A 22,668-nucleotide genomic window follows, 5' to 3' on the forward strand; every position below is an offset into this window, starting at 1 on the left:
AAGTAATCAAATTTTAATTTAAAATTATGCCATGCTCCTTGGCTGCTGCTTCAGCTTTTAACTTCCTTTCCATGTGTTTCATCTAGGCATGTGACTCTCAAGTGTTGGTTGCCTTAGGAAATGTAAAGATTAACTGTACTGCTATACATGTAACATAAATACATAATGCATCTCAGTATGGCATTTGTAAACGATGCTTTGGAAATGCTCATAGAAAAGCAGCGTGAAAAATTTAGAAAACCAAGTGCTGACTTCCAACAAATTGCTAACACATTAAATGCCCAAGGAATTATATTTCTAAATTAAAAACAGACTCTTCATTTAAAAAAATATTGGGCACAAATGTTTATTTTTTCATTATTAAATATTGCATTTCTCTTCTTTCTGGCTTTTTTCCCCTTTTTTCTGCAGTACGTGCTTCATTGCTGTGCTACAGTTTGCATTTATAAGTAGCTGTGATTGCAGGTAATAAATATTACTGTGTTGTGTGGGGGTAAATTTATTTCAGTTTTCTTACTGCTATATACTAAAATTATGTAAAGGTATCATCCAACAGGTAAACCCACAATGTAATTAATTCATGTCCCTGTTGATGAGACTTTGACAAACATTTTATGCTCTGCCATGGTCTTCGTGTATTTTAAGTAAGGAACCACTGTCTTAAGTTAACTTAGTTGTTCCTACACATCATCCTCAGGCATAGATAGTGGCTTCATCTTAGTTCAGGTCATCCACTAAAGTTTCTGCATCTGGAAGGAGCAAAAACTGTTCTCTCTCTGTGCCGGTGCTGTTGGCATATTTGTACATGTATTTATAAGACACTCCTGTAAAGCCAGTGATCATTTAGTCTTTGTTTACCTCCATCTCCTCCAGCAGCACTTCAGCATCCATGAGGAAGAAAATGCTTTCAGGGAATCATTTAGGTTGGAAAAGACCTGTAATATCATCGAATCCAGCCCTGCCAAGCCCACCACCAAACCACGTCCCTAAGTACCATATCTGCACCATCATTTGAATACCTCCAGCAATGGTGACTCAAACACCTCCCTGGGCAGCCTCTTTCAATGCTTGACAATGCTTTCAGTGCACGAATTATCTAATCTAACCTTCTCTGGCGCAACTTGAGGCTCTGTCCTCTTGTCCTGTCACTCCTTACCTGCAGAAGAGCACGACCCCCACCGCACTACTACGCGCTGTCCGGGGGTTGTAGTGAGCGATAAGATCTTCCCTATTACTACACCGGAGTGTTGTTTTGAAGGTTTTTACGGGTCTTTTTTTACTCTTCCTTTGCGTGATTTAAACACGTGGCTTGCGCAGGAAATTATTTCACCGCCTTTTCCGCGGCTCTGAGCTATCTACACGATCACGCAGCCCGCCCGCCTACCCCGGCGGCCGCGGGGCGGGGCCAGGCGGGAGGAAGCGCCGCTGGGCCGCGCGTACCCGCACACGTCTTTCTTTCCCCCCGCGCCTGCAGAGTGGTGCGGCCTCGCGCCGTCGGAACGGGAGAGGGAGGCAGAGCGAACCATCGCGGAGCGGGGGGGAAGCGCGGCCGGCGGAGGTACCGCTGAGGGCCGGGGCGCAGGGAAGCGGGGGTTTTTAGCGCGGGCGGGCGGGAGACGCTGCCCATAGCGGGGCGGGCCGAGCCGGCAATGGCGGCGTGGGGCATTCCCGTGGCGCTGGGGTTTGACTCCTGGTTTAAACATTAAAAGTAGCCGTTGCCCTTGAAACTCCTGGGGGCGTCCGGTAGCTCTTGTTGACGGGGGGAAATTACCCTGCGCCTGGTTTTCCCGCACCAGCAGGTATCGGGCGTTGTTGGGTCGGATAGGACGGCTCGGCACCGGGTGACGGCATTTCAGTAGAGGCTGCGTGGGGCTGCTGGACGATCTGCCTTACAGAGCTCTGCAGTCATATTATATGTGTGTGTTGATATATGGATGTATGCACACACATCACACATAAAATATGTTATCTTACACGTTATTATATGTATGTATAGTAATATATATAAAATGCGTTATCTTACACATCTGTGTTATACAATGTATATCATATATATCATCTTTAAAACGTATATGTTACACGTTGTACTCTATGCATATGATATGACTGCAGAGGTCTGTTTTATATTCTATATTATATATAGACCAATATTAGTTATATATTTATATATGTAACATTATATAATACCTAATATTACATATTACATATAATATATCTTTTTATATACATATACACACACTGCATCTTTTCTAGAGTCCAGGCTAAGTGGCTTAAAAAACTGAAATGGCAAATTTGGCTCAGAGTTTAAAGTAGGCTTCTTTAAAAATACTTTTGTTATAATTAATTTTAATAATTACATAAATTATGTATAAAATATAATATGTGATTACTTATTATTTTTATTCCCCATCCCAGGAAAAGTTCTTGGCCAGGCTGGATGCGGGTCTCTGCAGCCTGGTCTAGTGAAAGGTGTCCCTGCCCATGGCAGAGGTCATTGGAATGAGATGATCTTTAAGGTTCCTTTCAACCCAAGCCTTTCCATGGTTCCATGACATTTTTTAATAACGCTGCTGTGCACTTGTACTGCCACAGGTCTGAGTATTTTATCAGGAGTGCATTAGCCCAGCAGCCCCTTATGGTCCTCATACAGCTCTGTATATTTTACCAAAGAGCTGGGGATGCCAAGTTGCCCTTTGTACAAGGCAAAAAGCAGGCAACCTGTTGAAGTCTGTGTCGTACGTGTTGGCAGTGCTGTGCTGCAGCTTCTGCCCTGCTCCAGCATGTCAGATAGGTGGAATCAGACTGGCTCTGGACCTGGCAGTGGCCAAGGCAAGGAACTACAGCACAGTACAGCAGCATCACTGCTTGGCATAGTCCTCTGGTCCAGCCTCAAGTACTTGTGCTCAGGAGAGGCCTCTGCCATCACTTGCTGTGTCTTTTGTTATACAGGGTCTGGTGGTGTTGCCTTCAACAGAGGTAGTGCCGTGGTAAATCTTGCTCAAGCTACTTGAGTTACTGTCCCCTAATAGTGTGATAACCCCAGGCTGATAAAGGGTAGGTGGAGGTGGAAAGATAAGGAGTCTTGTCCAAGTTGTGTAATTACATCGGTAGCAGAAACAGGACGAGTTTATTGACTCCTGTTTGAGGTTTCTAGACTGTTCTGTCTGACATGAAGGTTGAGATGACAATATCCTCAACTTGGTAATGGTAGGACATACACTTTCAGGTGATCACACACTTTTTCCCTTAGAAGAATGAAGCTGTTAATGCTCATTGTTTCTACCTCCAGCCAGCTGGCGGTTAAAGCTCCAGGGGAAATTTTGCAGCAAAACCAGAGAGTGCTTCACAGTCCACAGTGGTGCAAAGTCATATTCATCAGCAGCTTAATCTAGAAGAGCCCACTAAAGACATTCCTAAAGTGAATGTGTTTCTGTGCCATTATCTGCTATAACTCATACTATTCCTCGTTACAGGCATGGAAACTATATCCCTTTCTTCAGGGTTGAAAATAGGCTGTCATGTATAAAGCAGGTTATTAATTTAATGTTCTTGGAATGTTTTCCACATTGGCTGCTTTACTGTTGTATTTGTCTTTCCCCACCCCCTCCACCCCACTCCAGTTACAGGAATGTGCTTGATTATTGCCACCGTGTTCTCCCAGTGCTCACAGGATCTGTTAAAGATTGCAAATCTTCATCTCCGGAGTCTGAATTTAAATCTACATTTACAAAACCACAGAAGGGCTTTCAGCAAGTCACTGCCTGCATGTCGAAGGAAAGTAGTTGTTACAGGTATTGGCTTAGTGTCCCCTCTTGGTGTGGGGACTCAGTTTGTGTGGAAGCACCTTCTGGAAGGAGACAGTGGGATTACATCACTAGATGGGGAAGAATATGCAGGCATCCCATGTAGAGTGGCTGCTTGTGTGCCAAGGGGAAGCAAGGAGGGTGAGTTCAGTGGAGAAAGCTTTGTGTCGAAGTCAGAGATCAAATCCATGAGTTCTGCCACTGTGATGGCCATCGGTGCAGCAGAGCTCGCAATGAAGGACTCCGGCTGGTCTCCCCAGTCTGAACAGGATCGCTTAACTGCCGGTGTGGCAATTGGGATGGGAATGGTTCCACTGGAAGAAATTTCTGACACAGCTGCCTTATTTAAAGCAAAGGGTTACAATAAGGTCAGCCCATTTTTTGTCCCAAAGATTTTAGTCAATATGGCAGCAGGCCATGTCAGCATTAAATACCAACTGAAAGGGCCAAATCATGCTGTGTCGACTGCTTGTACCACGGGCGCACATGCAGTTGGAGACTCCTTTAGATTCATTGCTGCTGGTGATGCTGATGTCATGCTGGCTGGAGGGACTGAGGCTTGCATTAGTCCTTTGTCTTTGGCTGGATTCGCAAGAGCCCGGGCCCTCAGCACGAGTTTTAACTCGAGCCCTAAAGCAGCCTGTCGGCCGTTTGATTCGCAGAGGGAGGGGTTTGTAATGGGAGAGGGTGCTGCTGTGCTGGTCTTGGAAGAGTATGGACATGCCGTACAAAGAGGTGCTAGGATCTATGCAGAAGTTTTAGGTTATGGACTGTCCGGTGATGCTTGCCACATAACAGCACCTAACCCAGAGGGAGATGGTGCATTCAGGTAAGAACTCTATGTTGATTATAATGGCTACTTCATATGTTAGTTATAGTGGTTGTGTTTGCATCTGTCATTGTATACTTTTATAGAGAAAGGTGGTTCAATCTTGAATTAATATTCCAAAAGCTTGAAAGTTTGAAAACTGAAAGAGCTTCTGGTAACATTGTGCCTCAATTCTCTTTTTTTAGTAGTAAGGTGAAGGCCATTTCTTGATAGAGTGAGCCTTTTTCCATAGAGCTATGAAAACTTTCTCTATGTGGAAACACTTTGCCTTTGGTGCATACAGCTGTTCACATAAATAAGTCTCAATGGAAAAATCTTTTTAAGATGTTTGTGGTGAGATAGAATCTCTCCAGGTTCTCCTTCACCCTTTGTCCATCAAGAAGATAGACCCCCCTACAAAAGCAAGGAATTTTTGTTGCAAGGGATCTCAGGTGATGAAAGCTGTAGAGCACTCAGAGGATGTAGCTTGTTAGAATACTGAATACTTAATTTGGATGCAGCTAAGAGTGTTGGTGAAGGGGCATAGCAGAAATACACTTTAGTACTGTTTAGGGAGGTGGTAAAGCTTCATCACTGTTTATCTCATCAAAACCAGTTCACAAGTAGATGATACTCATCTAATCATTATTGACCTAATTAAATTGTGAGCTAAATTACATGTGTAAGTTGGTGAGCATTGTGTAGGCTGAGTACTATTGCCGGCACTGGAATCTTTACTAAAGATTTAGTTTGCCTTATTCTGAATGTATGTGAATATTTAGTACCAAAATTCAATATAGCACTGCACAAGTAGATCAAACTTCTGCATGGTATTGTAAAGCTGTGTTTGCATCTTTATAAGGTTAACAGATTTTTCTAGAAGTGTAAATATACCATGTTTCCATTGATGCTCTTTGAGTCATATTTAATTGTTTTGCAGACTTAGGTGTGAGATGAGTAATCAGGAGTGTCTTATCTCATATTTTCAGACTTGTTTACCCTTGAGATGATATGGCAATACATTGTAATAGAATTTTTGTGTATTTTATGATTGCAGTAGCATATAAATTAAATTCACAGTAGGAAGAGTTGAAAGTTAATCTGGGTATCTCAGAAATGTTGAGCTTTTCCACCCTTGAGATGAGATAATACATTTTAATACTGTCTTCAAGCCAGTATTTTGTTCCTGCAGTGGTATATGGATTAAATCTGGAATATATGTGTTTATCTTACTTTTCTGTAGGAATTTTATTTGCCACATCAAAAAAAAAATCAGAGGAATATATTTTTTGTCATCTTCTAATAACTACTTCTGTTGGAGGCTAAATACATATGTTGGAATAAACCAGCAGGAAAGGAGAGGCAAAGCCAGACTCAGAAGTGTGGATATAAAGAGTGTCCTACACAAGTAATCTGGTATCTTCTTAAGTGAATATGTTCATTACAGATAATATATTTAACTAAATTAATGTATCTCATAGTTATCAGTAATCTCTTTACCTGAATATTGGCTCATTATCTAGTGACAGTGAGCATCAGTGGTCTCCACCCTAAGCTAGGCTGGATGCTTCTAAGGGTAGAAGGCCATAGTAGAGACATTTAAATTTGTCCAGAAGCCTGTACTATCCTTTTTTGAGCTTCCTTTTACTTCCTTATTTTTCATAAATTTCAAAAGAGTCAGTGGTCTTTTACTCACAGGTGCTATGTTGTTATGTGCAAGGAGAGATGTCTGATTCATCTTCTTCTTTGAGGGAAATCTATGAGAAAATCGCAATATGGAACTGTGTTGATGCTTCCATGGTTTTCATAAAAAAGCATGTTTTATAAATGCAGTCACAGTGCACAAGTCATCAGGAGTCAAATGAAACATACCATGTCAGGGTAAAAGAGTGTGACTTTCAGTAAATTTCATTATAAAATGAAATACAAGAATCTGTGTTATCTCCTTGACATTTTCTAGTCTCTGGAAAGCATGCAAAAGAAGCTCATGTGGAGAATGACTGCAGATGTTTTCTTTCATTTCTCAGTATTTTTGTTGGGGAGAGCATATCTAAATTTTTCTAATAATATCGGTAGTTATTTCTCTCTCAAACATTTTCAAATTTTACATTGAAAAGGGTGTTTGATACATTAATGTAGTCTGTAGAGATTGTCATATCTTCTTTTCTTCTTTGTATTTTTCCTAGTTGTGGAATTTTTAAGAGCAAGTCTGATTTTATAGTGGGCCTCACTTTTCCTCTGGTACCTAATGTAGATGCTAATGTGCTTAGTTAGATGAGTTAGCCTCTTGTCATTTACATCTCTGCTAGAACAGATTTTCACACTCGATAAACATTTTAAAAACAACCTATACTTTTTCTTTTGGTTTGTACATTTGACAAAAATATATTGGGCAAATCAGCATTCTCTTGTCTTTCTTTCCTTAGGTGCATGTCTGCAGCAATAAAAGATTCTGGGATCAAACCTGAAGATGTAACATATGTCAATGCACATGCAACTTCTACACCTCTAGGAGATGCTGCTGAGAATCAAGCAATCAAGAGACTTTTTAAAGATCACTCACGTAATATTGCAGTTTCCTCAACAAAAGGAGCAACGGGACATCTCTTGGGGGCTGCAGGAGCTATTGAAGCAGCTTTTACTGCACTGTCCTGCTACCATGGAATTTTGCCACCTACTCTAAACTTACAGAAAACAGAGGCAGAGTTTGATCTCAATTATGTTCCATTGACAGCTCAGGAGTGGAAAACTGACAAACGGCGTATAGCACTCACAAACTCATTTGGCTTTGGTGGCACTAATGCAACTCTGTGCTTTGCAAGTGTTTAACTTATGCTAAGAATGTTGTGAAAAAATGGCACCAACAATGATTTTCTGTACTTCTATCCCTGGTGTGTACTGTAATCTTTTCTCAGCTTTGAGAGTTGCTCATTTGATACATAAGAACTTTATTCAGCCTAACATTTACACCAGTAATTCTTTCAGAAAGAGGGAACTTCTTTTACTCATTTTAATAAAAATAAATAAAAGATCTGTTCTTTGTGTGATGAAGAAGCTTTTGTTCTTGACTAGAGCAGGAGACATGGTCAAACTACGTTAGAATAAATTTTTCTATGCATATGACAGAAATTGTTTGGAAGCATTTATACAAAAGAGAGGCTGGCTAACAAGCTAGGACTCCACACTTGGTGAATTAACTGCATCGTGATACATGGTTTATGACTGAGCTCCCCTTTGTTACCCACTCCATATAGAATTCTGTTTTTTTCTCTTGGTAAATTGTCTCCAATATCATAGGTTTATGTACATTCTTCCACAGAGGTGATATTCAGGGGACAATAATACAGACATTCATGTTGGGCACTGGTTCATTTTCTTTTTGTCTTTATTCATTTCCATTTGTTGTGTTTCCTCATTAGCCATGGGGTTACAGTGAAGGATGCATACAGAATGACCTGTACATCTTCCATGTGGCACAGGGATAGAAGTAGTAGGTCATGACCTGTTTTGCTCTGAAATTTTGTTCAAGCATAGTAAGGTAGATATTCAAGTATGGCACTGAAGATTTGAAAAATAGTTATACAGAAAGGAATAAGTATCTTGGGAAGTATCTGGTTTTTCTGCCAAAATGGAAAAGTGGAACTAGCAAAATTTGTCAAATAAGGTCTCTTAGGAAAAAAAATTGTTTTCAAGAAATAAATCTGAGAGAACAGGAACACTATACCTAAAGCTAACATATTGATGAGGATGTAGTTTTGCAAAGAAAAAATAAAGGACTTAGTCTATTCCTTCTGGCACCAGAAGCATCTTAGCCAAATAGTAGCTTGATTGATAGTGCAAATGTGGGTGAAGTTTGATATTCCCATTGGTGGGTTAATTCATTAAAAGACTTTTCACCAGTGTTCTTTTTGAAATTGTCAGTCTTCGCCTTTGACCCGTGTAAGTGGAGGGAAAGTAACTTGCTAGATTTAAAATAAATGACATAAAAAGTAGCTGCACTTGTAAGTAAATTTCATTCTGGAATGAGCTACTAATGGGCTATCATGAGGCCTAAAACCTCATTATTTACACAAATGGTCGGAATGCTGATATTGAACAGCATAATTTTTGCATTTGCTGTCTTTACTGAATAGAAAGTTAAAGAGGCTGATGAGAAAAATGCAGTTGGAGAATGATTAAGACTATTTCAGAAGCTGAGTTCATACAGAACAGTGCAGCCCAGAAGAGATTAATGAATAATAAGCCTGAAAGTAAAATGATACATTACCAAAGGCAAAATGTGAAAGCATACAAGCAAGAGAGACTATGGGAGTTTGCTGTCAGGGAAAATACTGACAAATCTCTTACCTTATTTTAATTAACAGTGGCAGTACAATGAATGAGGGTCTGGATTGCATAAAATATAAAAGGCAGAATATAAAATCCAGCAACACCCTCTGCAAATTACATGCAAAAAGAAATTGATTTAAAGAATTCAGACTCCAGGAGAGAGCTAGCAGGAGGGCGGTGAATGTGGAGGCAATCATCCAGCAAGCTTCTTCGGAAGATGGTATTTTTTCAGGTAGTTGTGATTCCAGGCAGAATAAGGGAAGACTAGATAGTGCTGCATTATTGTGGACTGGAAGTACAGTCTAACTAAACTCACCTAGTCTTGTTACATAGCTGCAGACCTGTAATTAATACCGTGACAGAGGTGCCTCCTCTTCCCTCTGACAGCAGAGATCGTGGCCCAGGAGTATTGGATGCAAGGTGTAGTGTGCCAACCATGAAAAGATAGATGATACTGTCACAGAGAAAAATAAATCTGAAATTGAAATGATTAAAAGATATTTCTCCTCTCTTCAGCCTGCTGCAATTTAATCATCTGGTGCAGGTAGCCTTTAAACCATGAAAGCCTTGTGACAAGATTTATTTTATGTGTTTTGACTTTGGATGATTTTAAGACACCTAGATGCAGTAGTAGTGTACCCTGTAGGGAATCCAGGGAATTCATAGAGCCCAAGTTTAACCCCTGTCATGTTTATAAAGTTTTCACTTTTATGTACTTTCTTGGAATCATCTTTTTATCACATACCCCATTCAGCTGATCAGGGACTACTTACTGCTAATTACTGCTTTATTATGGTAGCTGCAAACATAAAAGGAAAATAGATCTGTCTTGCTAAACTACTAAGTGGGCAAATTGACCAATGTATTAAAATAATGCTTTCCCTTAAAATGCTCTTTTCATCTTCAATAATCGAGAGTGGTAAGCATCCACAGTCTGGATTTAAAAAGCTTCATATTTAGACTTACAAGTCTGGAGTTACTTACCATCTGATGAGCAAAACTTGGAGATGCTGGTAGAGTGTTTATTTCGAAGCCTACTTCTCAAGTGGTGCAACACACTTGTGAGAGCCAAATGCTCCAGGCAGGATCAGAGAGTGGCTGAGGCTGGAAGGCACCTCTGGAGATTGCCTAGTCCAGCCCCACTGCTCCAAGCAGGGCCAGCTAGAGCAGGTTGCTTAAGGCCATGTCTTGCTGGGTTTTGAGTATCTCTTGGGATGGAGACTCCACAGCCTCTCTAGGCAACCTGTGCCAGTGCTTGGTCACTCTCACTGTAAGAAGTTTCTCACATTTAAATAGAATTTCCTGTATTTAAATTTGTACCCATTGCCTCTTATCCTTTCAGTGGACTCTACTGAGAAGAGTCTGGCTCCCTCTTCTTCATTCCCTCCTCAGGTATTCATACATGTTGGTAAGACCTCACAGGAACCTGTCTCATCTAGGCTGAAAAGTCCTGGCTCCCTCATCCTTTCCTTCCATGTCAGATGCACCAGGTCCTTTATCATCTTTGTGGCTCTTCACTGGACTTATTCCAGTATGAACATTTCCCATGTACTGGGGAGCCCAGGACTGAACCCAGCTCTGCAGATATGTCTCTGATGTGTGGGGGAAGGATCATCTCCCATGAGCTTCTGCTGTTGCTGCGCTTCCTGATGCAGCCCATGATGCTTTTGGTCTTCCTTACTGCAAAGACATCTGGTCCATCAGGACCACTGGGTCTTCTTCTGCCAACCTACTTTCCAGCTGGTTAAAATATTGTTTAGATTTGAAGAAAAGATTTTAACTAAATCTAATGTTTTTAGAAATAAATGCATTTGAAACAAAAATTAGAATTATGGTAACTTACCTGAACTCATTTACTTAAAGGAACCTAATAAAAACACATTATAAAAAAATGTAAACAGCATATGCTTGCTGAAATCTTACAGAGGTCAAGCCACTGGTTGGTGTTAATTACTGTCTGTCCCAGAAGCAGTTTTTTTAAATTATGAACCTCATTTCACTTCAGACTTCTGTAGCTTGTTCTACAAGTGTAGAGAGAAATATTCCTCATGTTAGTTTACTGCAGATCACTTTAGTTCAGCATGAAGAAGGTTTTTACTTTGGTATACAGCATATTTTTGGCTAATGAAAGAATTCATAGAATAATGTCTTGCTAGTTCCTAAATTATTTCAAATTAAATCCAGTTAAATCTTGAAAGAAACCCTGAGTAAAATCTTTTATTTTCAGTAAAAATGGGATTCATAGTTTTCAAATATGATAATAGAAATCAACAATAGGTATACACTAAGCTATAGTTGTTCCAAGGCATCTATGGCATCCTTTTGAACAAAAAGTTAACTAACACAAAAATTACCTTTAGATGCAAGTCAGCACGACTTCCTGCTTACCAGCTGATGATAGTTTGCCTTTCTCTAGCGTGGACACTCTGAATATACTCTGTATCATATTTCATGATTTCTTAAGCCATGAGTGGGAAATGTGTACAACAAAACCTTGGGTTTGAGGAGCAGCCTTGTCCCATCCCCTTCCCACCATGCCTGACAGCCAGAGCCATCCATGCTAGGGATCTGTGCCAAGTCCCTTGGTGCTGTCAGAGTGTTTGGGGTGGCATCTTTGTGAGCCCAGCCTTTTGAGTTTTGTGACCAGATGGGGCATGAGAAAACAGTTGGTACAAAAGCATCCAGGGGGTTTGCTCCCAATTCTCTGTGACCTAATTTGTCTTTCCTTTTGTGTTTTAATGAATTCAAAAGCAGACTTTAAGGACAGGGGAATGGTGGAGTATGTTTGTTGAAATAAAGAGAAAAGTCTCTGTGATAGGAAACATGAGAAGCTCTATTGATTTTAAAATGTGGCTGGAACGTTCTAGAAGGTGGATTTTTGCAAAGCAAAGCAGGGCAGCATCTCAGAGGTGAATGGCTTTTCAGGTAGTGTCGAAAACATCTGGTATAACTTTGCAAAAGGATTAATTTTGCTATCTGTTGTTTAACATATGCTTTTTTACTTAGTAAAGCTTTACAGTGATTGTTGATGTCAGAAAAAAAATTTAAATGTATGTATTTTTTCAGCTATATGTGGCCTTCTATTAGAGTATAATTGGGAGAGGAGGCATTTGAGTTTTTGAGGACTATGTGGAGCATTGCTACCTTGGACAATTTCTGAGAAAAGGTTTCTAAATACTCTTTTTCACTCCACACTGTAGGATTTAGACTGGCAAATGTTCCTCCTATTCTGAAGCAGAAAGTAGTTGTTGCTGTATCAGAGAATGAAAAGAATGTATAATGAATTGATGACTTTTTCTCTCCCCCCTTTCTTTTTCCATCTTTACTCTCTTACATGCTTTCCTAATTTATGTAAATAATACACAACCACTAGCTTTTGCTTTCTGAAAAAGAAAAAAAAAACAACTTTGGCTATATTTTTTCAGTTTGAATCATGGAGGTAAGTATCATCTTAAAGCAATAAACATCCCAAATGTTGAATTAATTCCATTCTTTGGAATGTATAAACCTTGCTTTATAGAAGTGCATGTTTTGAAGAGAAGCACAGTGTTTCAAATTCAGGTGATACAGTGGAGTATACTGCAGAATGGAAATTATTAGTGCTTTTAAGGGCATGTAAAAATCCTAATCTCTCTGAATTTCCTTGATTGTCTTTGGGCAATGTCTTGTGAAAATACACCACTTCAGCTTTTTCTGTAGCGGTAAAAATGGACAAACGTAGTTTCATGGTACTTCAAATACCTAGAGTACATCCTTTTTCTGTCAGAGGCTCTCTGTACAGCTTAATTTATAAATATTCTTAACTTCCTTCATTTTCAATATGCAGATAACATTTCACCTGGAACAAAATGCCATTTGATCTTTAAGTAGCACTGTGAGTTTGGGAAAGTCTCACAGGGCTTCTGCTGATCATCTGGACACAGTCAAACTTCACTATCATGATGTGGGGAGAGTAACTACCCTCAAGATTTAGATTCTGTAGCAATGTTGGCCCATACTCACTAGCTAGCTTTCACAACACAGGAAATTGAAGCTAGAATTAACATTTATCACAGCTAAGACCATAGTGAAAATATTTCTTCCTTCTGGATATTTCCAGCAATATCATATAGGCATTTAAGTTTAACCATCTTAGATTTGTAATAATAATTCTGTATCTATCATAGCTTTAGGAATATACTTTTAGTTCCTTTTATTTTTTACTTTTTACTTTTTAATATGGGCTCCTGTTAGTTTTCTAAAGCTAGCAACAGTAATGAAAAAAACTAGGATGAAGGCAGTTTTATAATCTAAGCAAAATGTGAAATAGTTTCTGCTTGGGCAGTAGACACCACTCCAAATTTTGTAACGATGATTAATTTTAACTTGGTAGAAGGCCAATTTCCTACCTGCAGTTATTGAACTGTAAAGAAATATGCCAATATCAATTGCTTATAGCCAGTACCTCTGTGTAGGAGGCACAATAATTTTAGTATGACAGCTAATATACAGGTATATCAAACTGGTAGCATGCAGGCTATTGCAGCCCAAGGTCTCTGACAAAATATAATAGGAATGAAGTGAAATTAAATAGCAATAAAAAGGATTGAAAAAAGACCTATGCTTGTGAGGAGCAGAAGAAATGCAAACGAGGAACTATAATTGAAAACGAGAGAAATATTTTTTAATGTGGGTCTTGTAGTTCTCCTAGAGTGCTATAAAGCAGATCAGATGCTGAATAGCTGGACATCCATGTGATAGTTAATATAATTTTGTAGTTTCCTCTTTTTGTCACTGTCAAGATTTTGGTGTTAAATGATATTGGTCTGAGCAGCGGTCAGTTGTTCCATGCCTAATGGACTGTTTCCTGGAGTTCAGAATGCCATCAAGCAGCCTCTGGGCTGAAACAAGAAATAAAATGTATTCTAGGAATTCATTTAAGAGTCAATTTTCATGATGTTTTGAGTTTGATGGAAGAGGGAGGGAGGGAAGGAAGGAAGGAAGGAAGGAAGGAAGGAAGGAAGGAAGGAAGGAAGGAAGGAAGGAAGGAAGGAAGGAAGGAAGGAAGGAAGGAAGGAAGGAAGGAAGGAAGGAAGGAAGGATAGAAAGAAGATAGATTGCTGACATTTGGCTTGATGTAGAATAGTTGTATACAATAAGTTCTGAAAGAGGGTCAGAAAACAATAATTCTATCTGCAATTTAATTATTTTTATAGGAGTATTATAATTTCTTATTTTTCCCTGAGGACTTCTTTTTCCAAGAATGGTGTCTGGCCTAGGGAGGCTTACATGTAGCTTGATATAATTTATCCTTATTTAATGTGAATTTTTTTAATCAACTTAGGAATGTTCAGGGAATTTCTTAAATCAGATATGGCAATACTCTTGGCACTTGAGAAAATTGGATATCATTTGGATAGCAGAACCAGCAGGTTCAACCACCTTCATAATTGTTCCTATTGGGACCAGCCAAATTCTCCACACTTGGTGAACATCCTGAAGCCCTTGGATGTGTGCAGGAGGCCAGTGCAGTAAAACCGAGATTGCACTTTGCTCATCCTGATCTAACAAAACCCGATCTGCAACCAGCTCAGAGTGGATAAACAGAAATGCTGCTGGCAGCAACACACCAAAAGGTGTTTCTGCAGCCAGGCTGGTCCTTGCCCCTTAGCCATCCATTTCTTACACATTAAAAATTAGTTAGATACTTATACCAGTTAACTCACCCCACTGATAGGCTTGTTTCAGCTTTGTCTGTTGAAACATCAGTGGACAGAATGACTCCTCTCTTGGATGGAAAGTGAAGGCCAGAGCTGTGCATAAGTGGGTAAAACTGAGTCTGATCTACATCCTGTAAGTCATCCTTTGGTTTAGAAAAGAATAGTCTTAAGCATACCTTTAATTTAAGGGCTAGATGGGGGATGTTACTGATTTTCACTCTTTGTATCAGAACATAAGGGAGTTGCCTCTGTTTCCCTTTTTTGGAAAAAAAAGGAATAATAACCTTTGTCATGGATGCAAATCAGTTTTTGTCAGTGCATTTTTTCACATTAATGTAGGCAAATTACTCATTGCACACGCCCTTCTTAGCAGACTATGTGGGGGTGGAATTTATAGAACTAGCTCTCACTGAATTTCTTCAATAAGAGGGAGAGAAGGATTCAGATAAATTTAGAATTAAAATAAAAAGATAGCCAGAAGTTCCAAGAAAAGCAGATTCCTGAGACTGCTGAGAAATTTTACGGGGAGTCTAACAGAGCAACGAAGTCCAGGAGTAGTAATTTCTCTATTCACATCTGCTTCAGAGACATTCTCTTCGTAATTCAGCAACATAAAGTGGAAAGAAGGTAGAGGACACCTTTGTTCTGTTTTAGGTTGCTGAAATGTGTGTGGAAGAGAGTGTTCAGAATAACAATTGCTGAAGCCCTTGAAAATAATAGAACATGCTCCCCTAGAGGCAAATGCAATATCCAACAGACTAGGTAAAGTTACTGCTGGATGCATTGGGGATTCTTGCCAATGTCATGCTTATAATGGGAGCGAATAATTTCGTCTTTATTCAATTAATTAGTCTTTGTTTCTCCTCTGACTGGCAATGATTGGTTGTGATGGTTGTGTTTGGAATGTGAGTGCCTTTCTGCCGGGAAACAGGCTGACACAAAAGATCTCACTCCCAAGGGTCACCTTGCCTGAAGTAATCACGCTTACTGAAAACCTTAGCTGTATTTAATAGTTAGATCCACTAATTTTACAGGGCTCCTAGAGAGAACTTGTACCTGGTCACCAGGTCACTGGGACATTCTCGTTTCTGTACTGAAAGATTTGTTCCTAGTCTGGAACAACACTGTTTTCTTTAGAAACACATTAAAGAGGAAGTATTGCAGTTCACACACTGTGAGCCAGGGTTTGCTGGCTGATAGCCAGGTTCATTTGCCAGCACACTGGTCTGTCCTGGAATTTTACAGATTCCTGCACTGGGCCAAATCGTTCTGTACCTCATGATGGATGCTATAGGATCGCTTTAGGAAGAGGTGTGCTTTAGGATTTCTGGGAAGAACTTTAAAAGCTCTCCCACTCAGCTCCAGTAGGTCTCCAGAGGAAACCTTAAAAATGCCCTGGTTAAAGAGTGTGTGCTTGATCCTCTGGCCATACTCAGTGTAACAAGCGCCAGAGGCATTTCCACCATTAGTAAATGCTCATGAGGAAATGGACTTAGCGGGCTGTTTGTATCTGCGACCCTTAGAGGCCAAGAGATTGTGTCAGAACAGTTTGACTATTAAACATTTTAAACCATCATCAACTGTCAATATTATGGGAGGAAATTCAGTAGACCTTTGGTGCTTTGCAAACTAACTATTTCTGCCCTGAGCACTACTGTTTGTCCATCTGTAATGGCTGACACTGGAGGACCGATGAGGGCCATCAGAAACCACAGAAGAGCATCTTCTGAAACTGGGTAAAACTGGTGATCCTCTACCTACTGAGAGCAGCCACTCCTGCTCTCCAAATGTGCATCAAACTCACTTGGCCTTGGCTGGTCAGCCTTAGGGTGAAGCTTGGCCGAGGGCACGTCCATGTGAGGACCAGTTTTGCAGGAAGACCTGTTTTCTCCGCCTCAGAAGCGGGAGCCTTTTCCCCGACATCCCGCGGCGGGGCCGCCCGAGCGGAGAAGCCGGCGGGCGGACCGGGATGACCACACGGTGGCAGCAGAATCCCAGTTAACCGGGAGCCCGGGCGGCCGCGGCAGCGCGGGGACACCCCGGGAGCCATGGAGTGGCCTGGGTTGGGAGGGACCTTTAAAGGTCATCTTGTCCAGTGCCCTGCCATGAGGAGGGACACCTCCCACCAGAGCAGATGGCTCAGTCATTGCTTTCCTTTTCAAACCGCCACCGAGCCGCTGCTTACAAAGGAACAGAGCAGGGCAAGGAAGAAAGACTAAACGCATCTCATCCCGCCTTTGTTTTTCCTTCATAAAGTTAATCTGAGTTCCTCGGTGTGAATCAAATTTGAGTTTGCACTGACTTGCTGAAGGGCACAGACTTTGACGGGGTCAGCAGCTCTTTAAAGCTGTGATGTTACACCATTAGAAGCACAGGCAGAGCAGTGCAATTATTCTGTTTCCTAAGCAGCATACCCGTACGCTTGCTGAAAGGAAGGAAACATGAGATTAAAGAAAAAGAAATTGTTTAAATATGCTTTATTGCACGGATGTCTCTGCTGATGCGGAGAGGGCAGGAGGGGTCCCTGTTGCTGTTGACTCTAGCCCTGAAGGAACCATACTGTTTGGAAATAGAAGTATGTTGGGGATAACTCAATATTTGCTGTGACTCACTCTCCTTGTTTTGGACCTTCTTCATAAGTGTTTTAGGACTACTTATTTCCCATTAAAAATTGCAAATTAATTGAGACAGCTTAAGAATCCCTCTACTTCACTGGATATTGAATGTGGCTCAGACATTGTTCTGGCTCTTGTTCTTTCCTCCTCTGCTCCCCTCCCTTGACACCTCCATTCTGGGTGGAGTGGCCTACAAGACTAAAAGAAAGGAAGACTCTCCTGGGAACTGTTTCAAAAGAAATTCCTAAATAGCATTCATAGGCAAATGATAACACTTATTGCATAGTACTTGTAATGAGGAAATAAGAAAGAAGAGGAAAGATTTTTAAAAATCCAAACATAAAGGCAGTCATTGCTTCTTCCTCATGCTTCTTTGTAATGGACCAGGTAAAATATACCTAAAAAGTTTCAGGGATTTGGTGCCGAAGATACTTTAGGTGTTTGAGATTGAATTCCATAATTTCTCTGGCAGAGGGAGGTACTTCCACAGTTTCTTTAGTGCAGGTGCCAGGCCCCAGGAGCAGGTGCCTCCTGGCTCTGGGGCTTGAGGCTCAGGGCTGTCTCAGAGCTGGTGTAGTGGGGGCTGCCCGGTCCTGCTGAGAGGAGAGGCTCTGAGAGGACTGAGCCTTGCCTGTAGGAGCTCCTTTTGGCTGAGGCCATAGTACAAGGCCAAATGCCAGGTCCTGCACTTGAGTCACAACAACCCTGGGCAGTGCTACAGGCTTGGGGAAGAGTGGTTGGAAAGATGCCTGATGAGAAAGGACCTGGGGTCAACAGCAGCTGAACATAAGGCAGTGTGTGCCCAGGTGCCCAAGAAGGCCAATGGCCTGTATCAGCAATGGTGTGGCCAGCAGGACCAGGGCAGTGATTGTCCCCCTGTACTCAGCACTGGTGAGGGCACACCTCAAATCCTGTGTCCAGTTTTGGGCCCCTCACTTCAAGAAAAACATTGAGGTGCTGGAGTGAGTCCAGAGAAAGGCAATAGAGCTGGTGAAGGCTCTGGAGCACAAGTCCTGTGAGGAACATCTGAGGGAACTGGGGTTGTTTAGCCTGGAGAAAAGGAGGCTTGGAGGAGACCTTATCACTCTCTACAGCTGTGTGACAGGGGGTTGTAGCAAGGTGGAGGTCAGTCTCTTCTCCCAGGTGACAAGTAAGAAATGGCCTCAAGTTGCCCAAGGGGAGGTTTAGATTGGATAGTAGAAAATTTTTTTTCGTAGAAAGGGTTGTCAAGCATTGAAACAGGCTGCTCAGGGAAGTGGTAGAGTCCCATTCCTGGAGGTATTTAAAAGATATGTGGATGCGGCACTTGGGGACACGGTTTAGTTGTGGATTTGGCAGTGCTGGGTTAACAGTTGGACTGGATGATCTTAGAGGTATTTTCCAACCTAAATCATTCCATGATTCTATTAATATCCCCAGGCTGACTCATAGTTATCTAAGATGGTGCTTTTTGAACAACCAGTGAACTCTAGGAATGTTAGAGAGGTCAGCTTCAGAAGGCTTTCAGATCCTTTCCTGCCTTTCTTGCTCAAACCCTGCCTACCCTAAATTGCAAAACTGCTATTGCCTTCAGCAGGAATAAGACTGTCAGTCTGTTCAAGAGTTCCAGTGCTCTAAGAAACCTGCCTGTTGCTGTAGGTGTGCTTGCACAGCGACTTGCATTTCTCAGAGAAAAAAAATTCAATCAGCTGAGAGAGCAAAGTGGGGTTATTCCCTGTGATTTATGGAGCACATAACCCAAACCAATCTACTCTAAGCTAATGCAAGAAGCAATACATCCAGGACACAATGATGTCCTTTTATTGACTCTAAACACTAACCAACCCCTTACACATCTATGCATATGCTTACGTGTGTGCCAGGACCCTGTGGGCACCTGTGATTGTCCTAAGGGCCCTCAGCTGTGACCTCCACTCACTTCTCTGCCCACTGCACAGAAGCCTATTTAAGCTCAGATCCAGCACCTGGGCTCACCTTGTATGGTATGAGTTATCTGTGTGTCTCTGTGCCCCTCCCCTGCTCTCCATGATATGCTGTATGTACATCCTGCATTGGTAGCAGACCCCAGCTTATTTCCTAGCCTTTGGCTGGAGATCACCAGATGTTTGATGGGTTCTGTTGCTGTTTATAAAAATGGCAGATCTAATCAGTGAGATGAGCAAGCTCTTGCTAAGAGAGGACTGACTTCACTGTACAGGTAAATCAGCTCAACTACAACAATGCAATAGTTTTATGTTGTTTGAAATTTCCACATATCCTGATAAAATATGAGAAGAGCTGGTCTTAGCCCTACCTGTTAGTCTCTTCAGGTAGACCCCATCTAAGGAAAGTATTAGTACTTAGTGTCAGTTTCTGCACTTTGTTAAAAGTGTAACTTAGTTCAGGGTAATGCCAAAGGACCCAGAAGGTCAGGACCACTGTGCAAGGTGCTGAACATTTATTCCTTTTCCCAATATCTAAACAAATGGACTGATAATGGAGCCATTCAGAAAATGAGGTAATGTTGACCCTAACTGTGCTATTGACTCTTTTCAAAGTGATTGATTCTCCAACTCAAATAAAATGCTATTGGGGTCCTCAACTTTTCTGTATTCTACCCTGATGGGTTAGAATGAAATCTAAAATACTGGCTGCTCCTTGCCAAGAGCACCTTAGGATATTTGGTCCTTTGGTTTTTTGCTGGTGCTTTGGCTCTAAAGTTATAGACAGCTTGTAAATATATGTTCTGTTGAGTCTCTGGGGTTAGTTACTCATCTGTAGGCTTTTCCATCATTATGAAATATGCAGGGTTTGGGTTAGCAAGTAAACAGAAAAATAAATTGTTCATTCCCAGCATTTGTTTGAACAGAAACACACTATCTATAACAGATGGAGGGTTCCAAGATTATTTTAGTGATAGATTCTCTTCTCTTTGCTTATTAGTAAGCAGTTAAATAAATTATTTGCCAGCTATACAAGTCAGGAATACTTATTTGATGAAATAAACAGCATTAACTTGTCTGTTCTGATTCAAGAGGCCAGGGAAATAAAGAAAGTGAAGGAGATTTAGACCAAAATGTGGAGAACTGAATAAAGTAATGATTAAATAGGCATCCTAACAGTAGTATATGAAAAAAAAAAATTCCTTTGAACTGCTTTTTGTTTATGATGGATTTTTGTCTTGGATACATTTTTCTCTTAAAATGCTTCTGTGTTTTGTGATTGCTGGGCTGCTACTTAGAGAAAATGCAACAGCAGGTACTGAAGAAAAACTTGTGTCTGTCATGCTTCCACTATTTTGCTGCATGTCTGTTGTTTTCATAAACACTTGTTTTATGTGGTTCAGAAGAGTTTTCACCATCTTCCAGAGGGTATGCTTTAACAAGAGACTTGTTGAAAGAGAAGTTTTCTTGACTGACCCTTTTAAAAGGTGAGTCAGACACACAGAAGAGCACCAAAAGTCAAACATCTTGGGCAAAGCAAGAGGAGTTAGTGAAGTACAATATTAGCGGAGAATAAGTGGAATGCTAAATTGTTCCAGGTCTTGAGAATAAGAACTGGAATACATTCCAAAAGGCAAAGAGTGGATTATGCTTCTGTTCAGGAGGCTTCTGCGATCCTCATTCTTATGAAAAACTTAGAAAGTATATTAATTACCTCTGCAGCCTTCCTGGAGATGTCGTGTAAAGCTTAAGCCACTCCCTGTTGGTGCCTTAGTGGGTATTCTACACCTGGACTTCAGCTGTGTGGTCTCTTTCAGGGCTTATCTACATGGGACAAAGTCACCATTTCACTAGGTTTCCTATTTTTGAGGAGCTATTTTTGAGCTTGGCCATAGTTGCATTTGGCAGCTGATTAGTTAAGCAAGGGGCTGATACAACTTGGTTTGTCTCCTTCCCCTGCAAAGCTGTGTCCCAAACAGCTGACAGATGTTCATTCCTTGGGATCCAGCTCTGTCCATGCCTAGACCATGTTGGTGTGTGCTTGCAGAAATTGCTCTTGGTCTGAACTTCTTGTTCAGTAATATACACTAATCATGGCAAGGCTATAATGAATGGTATGCTAGGTGTAAAGCCTGGAAACCTTCATAAAATGCTTAACAAACACCATAATTACAGGTGAATTCTCCCTCAGCACTTAGTTCTTGCTTGGAACTGTTCACAATATTTCAAATTGTCTCTTACTCTTCATCTTCTCTGGTTATTTTTTATCTTGATCCAATCACCACCTATGATGACATGGACTTAGTTCTTTCAGATTTTCCTGTCAACCTTATCTCTGGTTTGAAGCAATTAACAATAGCAATAATGAATAACAATCACCACTTTTTTCCATGTGCTTTTTCATGTTTTTCGAAATACTCATATTTAATCTTGGAGGGGGGTGGGGGGTGGTGTTCTGCTGTTAAAATACTGAACTTTTGTTTGAAAGTTTTAATAGTCTGGTTTTCCTTTAAAAAAAGTAATCTTGAGTGTTTTACTTGGTGATTGTATTATGTTTAATCTAAGCAGACTCAGGTTGTACCAAAAAGTCAAGTAATAGAGTACTAATCCCAAACTGATATCCTCTCGAGATCAGAGGGCTTAATAGCCTCGCATCAACATCACACTGCACTGAAACATGGGGAATGGGTCAGAACACAGAAAAGAATTTTATCATATCTCCTACCTTTTCCAACCATGTCACACTTTGGATACCAATAAGTTATTTGACATTGTCACTGGGGGCTCTTTTGCATTAGTGCAGACTAGGGTTATCTTCTAGTGTGCTGTTTCCAGTAAGGCTGGGATACCTGATAAAAAGTGAGAGTAAATATCTTGTGCAGAAGGCTTGTGGATATCCTGGCCCAACAGAGCAAAAGGAAACATGTATTTGTGTGAAGCTGAAAATAAGGAGGCTAAATTTTTAAGTATGTGTTCAGTGGGAAGTGGTCTGTGTGAAGCATAATGTTTGGATGGGGGGCCTGGAATATTTTTGTGTGAATTAAGAACATGTCTGGGCTGCTAATATTAAAGGCATTTTGATGGCTCAAGTTCAAGATGAAGTAGGAACGTGAAAATTCACTTGAGAATTGGGCTATAGGTTAGGAATTATGTTATTCTTGGGGAATTACTCCAGAAAATGTTTGGTGATAACAGTTAGGTGATAAAAATCCCCAATCCTCAAACCAACAAAAAGCCCAGATACTGGCAATGGTTCTTTAGCCATTCTCCTTTCTCATCTGTCAAGGTTTCTAGAAGTTTTCATTTTGGAATGAAATGAACTAGAAATAAAGACCAAAGAGATGGAACTTCATCCAACCTTCTTATTTTGTCGGTGTTCTTTGTAATGATTGATAATAAAATTTTCTAGAATATTACTATTGGATTAAGCTGCTATTTAACTTTCTGGAAAGATGTAGATATATGCAATATCTACCTGTGCTGCATTTTTTG

At 40.7% G+C, this 22,668-nt stretch overlaps 1 protein-coding gene and 1 long non-coding RNA gene across 5 annotated transcripts in view; both read left to right on the top strand.

The window, feature by feature from the left end:
- Nucleotides 1-1,399: 1,399 nt before the first annotated feature.
- Nucleotides 1,400-7,648, top strand: OXSM (3-oxoacyl-ACP synthase, mitochondrial). 4 transcript variants are annotated; one of them, XM_069007331.1, is made up of 4 exons: nucleotides 1,400-1,558; nucleotides 3,621-4,632; nucleotides 5,855-6,027; nucleotides 7,038-7,124. In XM_069007331.1, exons 2-3 carry the CDS (start codon nucleotides 3,629-3,631, stop codon nucleotides 6,021-6,023), a joined length of 1,173 nt encoding a protein of 390 aa, XP_068863432.1. In that variant the 5' UTR covers nucleotides 1,400-1,558; nucleotides 3,621-3,628; the 3' UTR covers nucleotides 6,024-6,027; nucleotides 7,038-7,124. The 4 variants fall into 4 exon arrangements, with proteins under 4 accessions (XP_068863432.1, XP_068863429.1, XP_068863430.1 ...); XM_069007328.1 differs by lacking the exon at nucleotides 5,855-6,027 and having other exon boundaries at nucleotides 1,403-1,558; nucleotides 7,038-7,648; XM_069007329.1 differs by lacking the exons at nucleotides 1,400-1,558; nucleotides 5,855-6,027 and adding an exon at nucleotides 1,635-1,841 and having other exon boundaries at nucleotides 7,038-7,648.
- Nucleotides 7,649-19,240: 11,592 nt separating this feature from the next.
- The window catches only part of LOC138106549 (uncharacterized), a 31,489-nt gene continuing 28,061 nt past the window's right edge, over nucleotides 19,241-22,668 (top strand). Inside the window, exon 1 of the long non-coding RNA XR_011149020.1 lies at nucleotides 19,241-19,451. This is a non-coding gene — a long non-coding RNA (uncharacterized lncRNA). The remainder of the gene's footprint in view (nucleotides 19,452-22,668) is intronic.

The sequence above is a fragment of the Aphelocoma coerulescens genome, chromosome 2 (genome assembly GCF_041296385.1).
Source record: "Aphelocoma coerulescens isolate FSJ_1873_10779 chromosome 2, UR_Acoe_1.0, whole genome shotgun sequence".
In the NCBI taxonomy this organism is placed as follows: Eukaryota; Metazoa; Chordata; class Aves; order Passeriformes; family Corvidae; genus Aphelocoma; species Aphelocoma coerulescens.

Excerpts from the sequence above, each read along its gene's own strand:
- OXSM (XM_069007328.1), top strand. The coding sequence starts at position 3,629 with ATGTGCTTGATTATTGCCACCGTGTTCTCCCAGTGCTCACAGGATCTG. Across the intron at positions 4,633-7,037 it reads GAGGGAGATGGTGCATTCAG|GTGCATGTCTGCAGCAATAA; the intron begins GTAAGAACTCTA and ends TTCTTTCCTTAG.